At 41.1% G+C, this 12,678-nt stretch overlaps 1 protein-coding gene across 1 annotated transcript; it reads right to left on the reverse strand.

Annotated features, from left to right (window-relative positions):
* Window positions 1-1,156: 1,156 nt before the first annotated feature.
* On the reverse strand, window positions 1,157-7,265 carry nxt2 (nuclear transport factor 2-like export factor 2). The gene is made up of 4 exons (XM_052021478.1): window positions 7,192-7,265; window positions 5,336-5,422; window positions 3,794-3,938; window positions 1,157-1,663 (listed from the first exon to the last, which is right to left on the reverse strand). Exons 1-4 carry the CDS (start codon window positions 7,204-7,206, stop codon window positions 1,485-1,487), a joined length of 426 nt encoding a protein of 141 aa, XP_051877438.1. The 5' UTR covers window positions 7,207-7,265; the 3' UTR covers window positions 1,157-1,484.
* Between the last annotated feature and the right edge of the window lie 5,413 nt (window positions 7,266-12,678).

Here is a 12,678-nt window from a genome sequence, read left to right on the forward strand (position 1 = left end):
TTCTGACAATGTCACCAATTGTCCTTGGCAGTATCATTTTACTGTCCTCTCTCTGGCAACCTTTAATTAAAATGATTTTTAAAGTTATCATTTTAAGTCACTACATATAACAGGACAATCATTTTCACACAAACAAGACCTATGCAACTGGTTGGGGGGGGGGGGGGGTGGTCTCTGCTCAGAACCCATCTGGATACAGAACTCGTCTATGAAGATATAGTTGAAGCATATCAGTGTAGCATTAAGTACCAGGCACAGTATCACTATGCTATAAAATGAGGTGACATTCAATTTTGCAGCCACAGGTTACAACCAACTATTCTGTGGTTTCAAGATTAGAGTGAGATCGACTAATGGAATAAAATGAAACCATCCAAACATAAATATCACGAAGTTAAATCTTCATGTTTATTTTGCACATTGTGTTCTTTAAGTGATTGAGTCATTTTCCGTATCTCCACTTACTTGATCATAAATCTTTCTTCCCAGCTTCAAAGCAATTCCCAAATTCTACGAGAGCAATGTTTAGCTCTTGCTGTTCCTCACCCATGCTACTATTTACGCTCAACTAAGATACTGGCCCTCATTGGGCCCTAATGTCATGCAAACCATATAGGCCCTAGATTTCATTTCCAGTTATTAGTCTTATCTGGAATGACAAGAGAACTACAGTTGTGATGAGAAGCCAAGGCTAAATAAGCCAGTGTTCTGTTCCTGTTTGCTGGCCAACAAAACCCTGAAGGAGAATACGGCATCAGACTGCAGCACAGCCAGAGTTGTTCTGAATTCAAGGTAAGAAATTGGGAGAAAATGCACCTCCACAAAATTGATATCCATATGGGTGAAGCGTGGAGGAATGGGACTAACTGGATTGCTCTTCAAAAGAACTGGCACAGACTTAATAGGCTGCATGGTCTTCTGTGCTCTATACCTCTATGCTTCTAATTCAAGGGGTATCAACACTCCCTTTCCAAGCACACACACAACGAATGTCCATTGGGACAAGGAAACAAGGATGATCACCACCAACATTATCATATGAGGAACAGACTCAAGTTGCTGAATGTTGTATTCCTGACCCGATGTCCCAGCAGAGATGGGGGGAAATGCTCTAAACCATTAGAGAATCTAATACAGAAGCAACACAAAAACATGGTTTAACTAAATTGTTTATTAAAGTCCATTTCAAAAGCACAATATGGAACTGAAAATATTAATAATACAAATGACAGATTTCAGATTAAAACCAGACCTTACAGACTTCAGAGTGTCTTTATTATAAACCAAACCCAAACACTGAATATCAGCATGGATGTGGTGGCAACATGCTTCCCTACAAAGGATATTTTTTCCTCTTCCCTCCTGCCAACCTTACTTCATACAATGTTTTAAACAATTCAAGCTTTGTTTACTCTTTCAACTCTTCCACTATTTCCAGAAGTAAATCCAAAATAGTGACATGTGTCATTCTCCTTCCATTAAAGTTAGTTGGCCCAGTCCTGAAAGCGGAAACAATCACTTGCAATTTTCCACACTGTATTTTGTGGAGTTACTTGTGCAGTAAGTAAGAAGTTTTGATTGAAGTATCGCTGTTTGTTTCCATCAAATTTCACTGTGCCACAGGTGACCACAAGTACAGTGGTCTGCCCCTGAGTAGCAAGCTCTAATTAGGGAAAAAACAAATCAATAGCTTCATGAGAAGATGGATGAGTCCCAAAGCAATTCCAGAAACACATCTAATAATCAATGGAATAACCACAAGCTAACAAGTTATACAGTGACCTGGCATATATTCCATCCATTTATGGAAAATTGTATCTTTAAAGTACTGGGTAGAATTCAAGATAACTCTGCATAATATAAATATTGACTACAAAGCTATTATACTTTCAATTAACTTCCCAGCATTAAATTTATGCATGGCAGGCACGGTAGTGTAGTGGTTAGTGTTACACTTTACAGCGCCAGCGACCCGGGTTCAATTCTGGCCACTGTCTGTAAGGAGTTTGTACGTTCTCCCCGTATCTGTGTGGGTTTCCAGGCGCTCCGGTTTCCTCCCACATTCCAAAGACGCACAGGTTAGGAAGTTGTGGGCATGTTATGTTGGCGCCAGAAGCGTGGCGACACTTGCGGGCTGCCCCCAGAACACTCTATGCAAAAGATGCACTTCACTGTGTGTTTCAAAGTACATGTCACTAATAAAGATATCTTAATCTTTGAGTTTTAATGTGGAGTAAACATAAGAAAATAAGAGCAGGAGTAGGTCATTTCCGCCTGCCCTGCCATTTAATATAATCTTGGCTGACCTGCCCCAGGGCTCATCTCCTATTCTGCGCCAGTTTCCCACAGTCCTTGATTCCCCGACCTTTCAAAAATTTAGCTACTTTCTTTTTAAATACCCCCAATTATCTAGCCTCCACAACTCTCTGGGGTACAGAATTCCTCAGAATCTCCCTTAGAAAACTAGTCAAAGTACTAAAGGTAAGACATCAATATAGAAATCTGAACTTGACAACACACAAATGGCTTCAATACCAGTGTGACAATTTCTGTAACATCGGACAAGCACATTGTGAAAAAGTGAACAAAATCCATCTGCCATTCCATGCCTTACACAAGAACATACAGGTCCAGAATCTGCAGTCAGCAGGGAGCTGCTGACCTATGAAATGGGTTTGGACATTCCGTGGGAAATTGCCAAGAAGCTGGCTGCATTCCTCCTGTTGAGGCCCAGAAAACAATTGGTAAAAAACCAAGTTAAGCCAAGTATCCTTGTTCATCCGACTTTTGAAAACTTAATGTTTCTTACATTTAGCAACATTCATATCATTTAAGAAATGAAAACATCTAAACCAACAGAAAAATCAAAAATATATTTAGTCCCTCACAGTTGTTCTCCTCCACTGACATCAATAGAGATGGTGTCTGTGCATTATCTGACCTGCAGCAGGATTTTGAGTAGATTTCCTATTATAAATTGGGGGCACATGTAGTAACTCTGTACTCTCTCACTAGATTCCATGGGGACTCCGACATCAAGGTGCATTTGATACCAAGACCAGCTTAACACAACTTGAGGATGTCAATGTTCATGCCTGAAGTTCCTGTCATTTATTTAGGTAAATGTGGCAGTTATGTAAGGATAGAGAAGAAAAATTCACATGAAGCACAGCAGGTGAAAGAAAGGGGAAAAATATCCTTCCATTCTTTGCCACCAATTTCAAATCCGACATAAAGAATAAAGATCTGTCATTTGTAAAATTTTAAAAAATGAAGGTGCCAGATATGACAACTATTGTTCCCTTGCAGAAAACATGATAAACTGCCTTGAACATTTTAAATTGATTGCATTATTTCTTTAACGTCCATATTTTGCCAATATCTTAGAAAATGGCTGCAGCCTGTAATAATCCTGCTATAGCAAGCAGATGCTTATAAAAGGTAAATAAACAAGCCTGAAAATAAATTGAGTAGTTACGAGATTATGGAGAAAGAAAAGTTATTCATGCTTTCCAAAGACTTATTTTCCAAAAGATACTGAATTTTTTTTCTTCTTCAGTTAAAGGGGAGGAATGCCTAATAACTGGAAGCCATCTCACACTGCATGGACAATTCATGCAACCACTATTCCATTGCTTTGATTTGCACAGATTTTTCTACATTATCAAGTTCAGATTCCTAACAAAAATGCAAAGTTAGAAAAGTACTCAGATGCACTGAAAGATAAGTAGTATACATGCAGTTATGAGAAGTATACTTGATACAATTTCTAACAAGTATGAATGAAGCCTACCATGAACTGGCTGACAGTCCAGCATGTTTACTTGGAAGTCACTGGAAGGCAACATTTCAAAAAATTCAGTAAGTGCTTGATGGCCTGAAATTGTGTTGCCATTCCACACTAAGGTTGCTGTATCCAGATACAATTTGGTTAACCCCTATGTGAAAGAATAAAATTCAGGTTTAAAATAAAATCACAAAATGGAAGAGCAGAAAGCATAATGCATGGCTATTTTGCTAAACATTAATCTTTTGAACACATTATTAGGGTGTTGCCCTTCAGACTTTCACCTTGCCAACTCCAGCTCCTCAAACACTATTAGCACCCGAGAGCTACTGCAACTGACTTAAAATTAAACCTAGCATTTCAATGATATGACGAGATGAATATGCAATGTACCAGACAATAAAAGTGTATTTTGGGACCCACTTTCAGCCAGTTAAGTATTTAATTTTAATGTGCAATACGAACGATGAAGACCCTGGCCTGGAAGTTCTTTTGCACAACTTAGAACCTGCAGTCAAAAGCAGGCTTAATCCATAACAAAACATTCTAGCACATACTGCAAAGTATTTTAACATCCAGAATGAAGTGGATGGAAATGTAATCTACAGCAGGAATTTTGTTTGTGCTAGAAACTTTATATTGGCATATACTCCCCCAAATAATGGAATGCTGAAAATTTGTCTGCAGCATGATTTTCAAACTCAGTGATGTGGTAAAATGAGTTAATAACAAAGCCAACAGGTTTTACTAACCATTTCCCTTTTAAATAGAAGAGACTACACTCAAATGTCCCGACATCTCTGCCCTCCTGCAATCTCAAATATAGCCTCACACATCTGCCTGGACTCCTTTTCCCAAAGTGGAGAAGGTGCAGTCACTTTCAGCTTCCTTGCCTTATGATAATTTCAAACTGTTGCCACAATTTGGTTTGCTGGTCACTGCTGCATTCAGAAGGTCATCCAAGTTCCATACTCAAAAGAGAAGAGGTTTAACTGCTTTTAAGGGAAGCAGGTGAATCGCAAGGATTTGCTAGTATATTTTATAATCTCAACCATATATTTTGCTTAAATATGTTGCTTCGACAATGTATATATTACAATGTATAGACTACAGTTTGATAGCACATAATAGAATATACTGTTAGTGACATAACTGGATAACTCAGTGGAAAAAGTTCAGAATATTAAAAAAGCTAATGGTAAGTAGAGCTTTGAAATGTTGACTATTATTATGGCTATTACCAGTTTAGATCAAATTTGTTATAGAAACTGGAAGCTGAAGTAACTGAAAATAGCTCATTATGCCAATGATAATAAATGAAAAAAATACCAAAGTGAAACAAAATTACTAAAAAAGAAAACTTTAAGCACAATATTAATGATAATATGTAGACATTGAACCCAGTGGTGCCCATAACGTCTATCTTTTCCAGAGATCTTTTTGGTCTCTCTTCCTTGATCTGGCAGAGTTGAATATTGCATAATTAAGAACAGGTAATAAAGAAAACTATGTGCAACTATGGAAGTTCACATCCTGAATGATACTTACTCTTCTTCTTTTGTCCATTGTTTCATAATAGATGTTGACAAATTTATCTGCTGCTCTGCATGCCTGGTCTGCATGAGTTTTGAAGTCCTTAAAATTAGAAGTTACTGTGTTATATGATTTATAAGGAAACAGTTGGACATTGGTACAAGACTTGCAAGAGTGCCAAATTCTCAACTTCAGCAGTAAACTCAGTTCTGACAAAGGTTTTCAACCTGAAACATTAACTGTTACTTTTCCCACAGATGTGGTCTGACCTGGTGAGTATTTCCAGCATTTTTTGTTTTTAATTTTAGATTGCCAGGATCTGGAGGATTTCCAGCATTTGATTTTCAATAAGTTCAGCTTGTTTTTTTGATAAGAAGGTTTTGACCTTGAATACCCTTCCAGAGACTTGGGCGCAAAATCTAGCTGGAAATATCAATGTAATGCCAAGGGAGAGCTGCACTGTCAGAGATGCTTTTAGAGCTGACACATTAAACCAATACGCAGGGACCCAAGAGAATGCAGATGCTGGAATCTGGAGCAACAAACAATCTGCTGGAAGAGCTGGTAGCATGCTGGCCTTGTAAAGTCAGGGCATTGAGTATAAAAGTTAGGAGGTCGTGGTGCAGTTGTACAGGACATTGCATTTGTGTTCAGTATTGAGTACTGTGTTCAGCTTTGGTCACCCTGACATAGGAAAGATGTTACTAAACTGGAAAGAATACAGAAAAGATTTACAAGGATATCGCCAGGACTTGAGGGACTGAGTTATAGGGAGGGGTTGGACAGGCTAGAACTTTATTCCTTAGAGCATAGGAGACTGAGAAGTGATCTTATAGAGGTGTATAAAATCATGAGGGGCACAGATAGGGTGAATGCACTCAGTCTTTTTCCTAGGGTTGGGGAATCAAGAACTAGAGGGCATAGGTTTAAGGTGAGAGGGGAAAGATTTAATAGGAACTTGAAGGGCAACTTCTTTTTTACATAAAGGGTGGTATTTATGAGAAATGAGCTGCCAGAGGAAGTGTTTGAGGCAGGTACAATAACAACTTTTAAAAGACAGTTGAACAGGTACAAGGATTGGAAAGGTTATGAGCCAAATGCTGGTAAATGGCACTAGCTTGGATGAGGCATCTTGATCAGCATGGACCAGTTGGACCAAAGGGCTTATTTCTGTGCTGTATAACTCTCTGAGGAACTCAGCAGGTTGAGGTGTGTGTGTGTGTGTGTGTGTGATTGAGACACAAGGGATTGCAGATGCTGGAATCTGACAATGAAGGACTTTTGAGTCACCCAAAACTTCAAAAATTCCTTCCCCCCCAACCCCCCATCAAAGATCCTACTTGACCCGCTGACTTCCTCCAGCGGGATGTTTGTTGAAACCAACACCCAGACTGTCCTCTCAAATTGATGTGGAATATTTTGAAGAGTTGAGAGAGATTACTCAGGTATTGGTCAGATTATTCTGGCTATTGCAGTTTGACCACTAGTTGACCACTACATTAAACTTCATAACAACATTGCCCACTCAACTTTCCCCACAGACCCATTCTCTCATCATTCACTTATCTACAGTGGTGCGACCGCGGAATGTGGAAGTAGGGACCCAGGGGAAGCCCACGTGGTCACAGGGAGGACAGCGCCCGAGGTGGGCGGGTCTCCGGCGCCCCGAAGCAGCGGCTAAACCCGCTGCGCCACCGGCTCCGCCCTGCCTGACAGGGACGCGCAATGGACCCTCCCCCGGCCCCGGCCTGAAGCAACGATGCTCAGTAGGGGCCCCGCATCCGCCGCCGCCCCCACACCGGGTTTGCTCCGGGGTTCCGTCCTCCCCCGGGCTGGACGCCCAGCCCGGTCCCGGACGCCTGCGCTCTCACCAGGGAACCGGCCATCAGCCGCTCGCCGCCTCCCCGCTCTGCTTCCAACGGCCACCGGCACTTCCGCTGTGCAGCGCCGGGAAACCTCCCCGAACAGCCCGACACTGAATTCCCGTTCCGCCTTGGCCAGGTGATGATGGGCAATTTTGATTGTTTAGCAAAAGATTTGTATGTACAGGAAAAAAAATGTTAAACGAATCACATTATTTGTTAGGTTGCTGTATTATTTAAAATAACTGCATTTGGTACAGATAATTTGGATGTTGTGATTTCTGTAAATAAGGACAGTGTTGAATTGTCTAAACCTGTCTTCTTTTCAGGTGCTGGCATGTACAGAGTTTGTGTTGTTATACGCTTCAGTCTCAGGGAGGGCCTTGGTTTGTCTATTAACAGCATGAGCTGATCATTTTGAGTGGCTGAGCAGCCCAGTTAGCCAGGCCACTAAGTGCAACTTCACTGATGCCACTGACCACTACCTCCATGAAATACTGCTCTTTGTCAAAAGAAATCAATCGAGCCTTTTAAATATATGCATATTTATGGCATTAGTTTGGTATTGTGCATTAAATCAAATAAACCAAGATTTTCTGTCAGTCTTGAGATCTTAAGAACCTTGAATACAGAAACGGGATAGGTTATTTGATTCCTTATGGTTGCTCTGGCATTCATTAAGAGCACAGCTGACTTTTTCCCTTAAGACCATCTTCCAACACTAATGCTGCTAATTCTCCACGGATGCTGCCTGGCTTGCTGAGTTCCTCCAACGTCTTGTTGTTTTTTCATCTAGATTCCAGCATCTGCAGTCCTTTATTTCTTTTCCAACACTAATCCTGTATCTTTCAATTCACTTAAAATCCATCAGGCTTGGTACTGAGAATGAACCTCCAGCAACCTCTTGAGCAGAGAGATTCACAGATTCCTCATCCCTTGGGTAAAGAAATGTCTTCTTGTTTCTGTACTTAAATCGGATGCATAACAGCTGTGGCAGGGTTTGCATGCCATTACTTCCTACAAGGCGAAACCTAACAACATAAATGGCAGTGATGCTTCATTCCCCGATGAGCTCAACGCCTTTTATGCACGCTTTGAAAGGGAGAATAACACTACACCTGTGTGAATCCCCACAGCATCTGGCAACCCTGTGATCTCTGTCTCAGAGGCCGACATCAGAACATCCTTCAAGAGGGTGAACCCTCGCAAGACATCAGGCCCTGATGGTGGACCTGGCAGGGTACTGAAAATCTTTGCCGACCAACTGGCTGGAGTGTTCAAGGACATCTTCAACCTCTCATTGCTGCAGTTGGAGGTTCCCACCTGCTTCAAAAGGGCATCAATCATACCAGTGCCCAAGAAGAGCAGGGTGAGCTGCCTCAACGACTTTCGCCCGGTAGCACTCAGATGTACAGTGATGAAGTACCTTGAGAGGTTGGTCATGGCTAGAACTAACTCCTGCCTGAGCAAGGACCTGGACTCACTGCAAATTGCCTACTTCTGCAACAGGTCTACAACAGATTCAATCTCATTGGCTCTCCATTCAGCTTTGAGGCACCTAGACAACAGCAAAACATACATCAGGCTGCTGTTTATTGATTACAGCTCGGCGTGCAACACCATTATCCCCTCAGTACTAATCAACAAGCTTCAAATCCCAGGCCTCTGTACCTCTCTCTGCAACTGGATCCTCAGCTTCCTTATCAGGAGACCACAGTCAGTGCGTATCTGTAATAACATCTCCTCCTCATTGACAATCAACACAGGCGCACCTCAATGATGCGTGCTCAGCCCGCTGCTCTACTCTCTCTATACTCATGACTGTGTGGCTAGGCACAGCTCAAATGCCATCTGTAAATTTGCTGAAGACACCACTGTTGTTGGCAGAATCTCAGATTATGATGAGGAGGCGTACAGGAGTGAGATAGATCGGTTGATCGAGTGGTGTCGCAACAGCAACTTCACACTCAATGTCAGCAAGATCAAGGTATTAATTGTGGACTTCAAGAAGGGGAAGTTGGGAGAACACACACCAGTCCTCATTGGGGGGACAGTGGTGGAAAGGCTGAGCAGCTTCAAGTTCCTGGGCATCAACATCTCAGAGGATCTATCTTGGGCCCAACACATTGATGCAATCACGAAGAAGACATGCCAGCAGCTGTACTTCATTAGGAGTTTGAGGAGATTTGGTATGTCACCAAAGACTCTTGCAAATTTCTACAGATGTACAGTGGAGAGCATTCTGACTGGTTGCATCACCACCTGGTATAGAGGCTCCAATGTGCAGGATCAAAAGGGGCTGCAGAGGATTGAAGATTCAGCCAGCTCCATCACGGGCACAACCCTCCCTGCCATCGAGGACCTCTTCAAGAGGCGGCGCCTCAAGAAGTCAGGATCCATCATTAAGGACCCTTACCACCCAGGATGTGCCGTCTTCACTTTACTACGATCGGGGAGGAGGTACAGAAGCCTGAAGACCCACACTCATCATTTCAGGAAGAACTTCTTCCCCTCCCCCATCAGATTTCTGAACGGTCCGTGAACCCGTGAACACTACCTCATTATTCCTCTTTTGCACTATTTATTTATTTTTGTAACTTATAGTAACTTTTGTGTCTTTATGTCTTGCACTGTACTGCTACTGCAAAACAACAAATTTCACGACATTTGTCAGTGATAATAAATCTGATTTTGATTCATCCCATTAATCACAGCCTCCCAATCCAAAAATGACCTGTTTATTCCAATTCTTTGTTTTCTGTTTGTTAGACAATCCTCAATCCATTTAATGATATTTTGAATGTCATCTTATCAAAAGCCTTCTGAAAATTCAAATATACATAAACCAGTTCATTGTTATCTATACATCAAGTTTCAACCTTAAAAGACTCATATTAGATTTGCCAAGTATATTTTCCTTTCATAAATCCATGTTAACACTGCCCAATCCTATTATTATTTGCTAAGTACCCTGTTACCACTTCCTTAATAATAGATTCCAGCAATTTCCCTATTACTGATGGCAGGCTAACTAGTGCATTCATGTTTTACCTCTCCCTTCTAGTTTAAATGGTGGATTATCTCTGTGAGAACAATTCTGGAATCTATGGAATATCGGAAGATGACAACCAGTGCTTTCACTGCTTCTGTTGCCGCCTCCTTCAACACCGTAGGATTCAAGTCAACAGGTCCTGGGGAACTTTTGCTTTTCAATCTGTTTAATTTCCCCAGGGCCAATTTTTTTTTAGTAATGCTATTTCTTTAAATTCTTCATTCCCTCTAGACCTGTAATTCTTTACTATTTCTGGAAGATTTTCCGTGTCTTCTGTGAAGACAGACACAAATATTCTCAGCACTTTCTTATTCCACAATGTCATCTTAGTCTGCAAGAGACCATAATAACTTTAATTAACTGTTTCCTTTTTACATGTCTATAGAAGCTTTTGCAGTCTGTATTGCTGTTTCTTGCTCGACTATTCTTACTCCATTGTCTTTTTCCTTATCAGTACCTGAGCCCTCCTTTGATGAATTTTGAACCATTCCTAATCCCCAGATTTACAACTTTTTTGGCATTTATAAGCCTTTTTCCTTTGATCAATTACTATCTTTAAATGGGTGGACCTCTTATCCTGTTGTTATTTTTTGCCTTAAAGGAATATAAATTGGTAATGGATTTATTATTGTCACATGTACTGAGGTACAGTGAAAAACTTTGTTTTGCATGCCATCCATACAGATCATTTCATCACATCAGTACATTGAGATAGTGCAAAGGAAAACAATAACAGAATGCAGAATATAGTGTTAGAGTTACAGAGAAAGTGCAGTGCAGGCAGACAATAAGGTTCAAGGCCATGGCAAGGTAGATTGTGAGGAGAAGAGTCCATCTTATCGTACAAGAGGTCCGTTTGATAGTCTTATGACAGTGGGATAGAAGCTGTTCTTGAGTCTGGTACTTTAAGGCTTTCGTATCTTCTGCCCAATGGGAGGGGGGAGAAGTGAGAATGTCCAGGGTGGGAGGGGTCTTTGATGCCGGCTGCTTAATGTATTAAATGTTTAAATGTTAGCCATTGCTCATTTCCTGTAATTATTGGTGGGTCATCATAGAAGTTCACAGCACAAAATAGCCTTTGTCCTTTTGCCCAACTTGATCATGCCAACCAAGGTGCCTACATAAATTAGTCTCATTTGCCTGCATTTGGCCCACATCCTTCTAAGCCATTCCTCGTCGTGTACCGGCCCAGATGTCTTTTAAATGTTGTAATTGTACCTGCCTCTACCACTTCCTCTGGCAGCTCGTTCCATATACCCACCACCCTCTGTGTGAAAAACCTGCCCCTCAGATCCCCTTTAAATCCTTCCCCTCTCACCTTAAACCTATGCCCTCTTGTCTTAGATTCCACTATCCTGGGAAAAAAGACCGTGACTCTGTACAGTTTCTTGGCATAAATGGAGATGTTCAAATTCTCTGAAGCATAATTTCAATTTGATGTGGTCTTTTGTATGATTTTTGAGTTTTAATAATTGCCATCTATTCATATACATTAATGTTTTCTTGTTAAAACTGATGAGCTGCAGTTTCCTCTAGCTGTGATCCTGGGTCACTTCTCACAAAAGGGTCTTCGACCTGTTTCTCTTTTCACGGATGCTTCCTGACTTGCTGAGTGTTTCCAGCATTTTGTACTTCTGCTTCTTCCAGCAAGATCAAAATCCAAACTCTGTCATGACTCATTCCTAATTATGTTGAACCATAATTATGTTGGTTCTCAGCTCCCCAATAACTAGAAAGTACATTTCCCCTCCTTATCTCTGTAGCCTCCAACCTGCTTATCAAAACTTCCCTCTGTTTCCACAATCTAATTCTGGCCTCTATTCCACCAATGATATCTGTGTTTTCAACAACCAAATGCCACATTCTGGAAGTCCATTGCTCTACTCCCTTTTCCTTGCTATGCCCTTCACCTTGTTTAGGAGCCTCATTGAAACCATGTGTGTTACCATTTTAGCCAAGCATTTGGTCACCCCTGAAATTTCTTTCTTTAGCTGAGTGCCCATTATTTGATAGTACTTGCATGGGCCATTCCTCAGACGTTTTTCTCCACTGTGTGCACTTTATGAGCTTAAGTTTTGTCTACCAAGTATGTTTCATAAGAGTACACAAATCGGTACACATTGAGTATGTTTCGTCACTGTATCGTTAAAATTATGCCTCTGCAAGAAACTTAAGCCCATGACTTATATTTCCGGGCACTGATAATTGCAATGGGTTTAAACTGTTGTGGATTAAGATGTAGAATCATGGGCGTCAGCTGATGCAGATCATTCTTTACCTTCACTTCCTAAGAAAAGAATCAAAAATCCTGCTCAATGCAACAAAAATAGGGATTCCTCATTAAGCTTTTTCCTATTGACAAATAAAAAATCTAGTTCATACTACCATGTATTGGGGATCTGAGAGCCAGCATGGGTCAGTGTGAACAGGAATGATATTGCAAT

Source organism: Pristis pectinata, chromosome 8 (assembly GCF_009764475.1).
Source record: "Pristis pectinata isolate sPriPec2 chromosome 8, sPriPec2.1.pri, whole genome shotgun sequence".
Lineage (NCBI taxonomy): Eukaryota > Metazoa > Chordata > Chondrichthyes > Rhinopristiformes > Pristidae > Pristis > Pristis pectinata.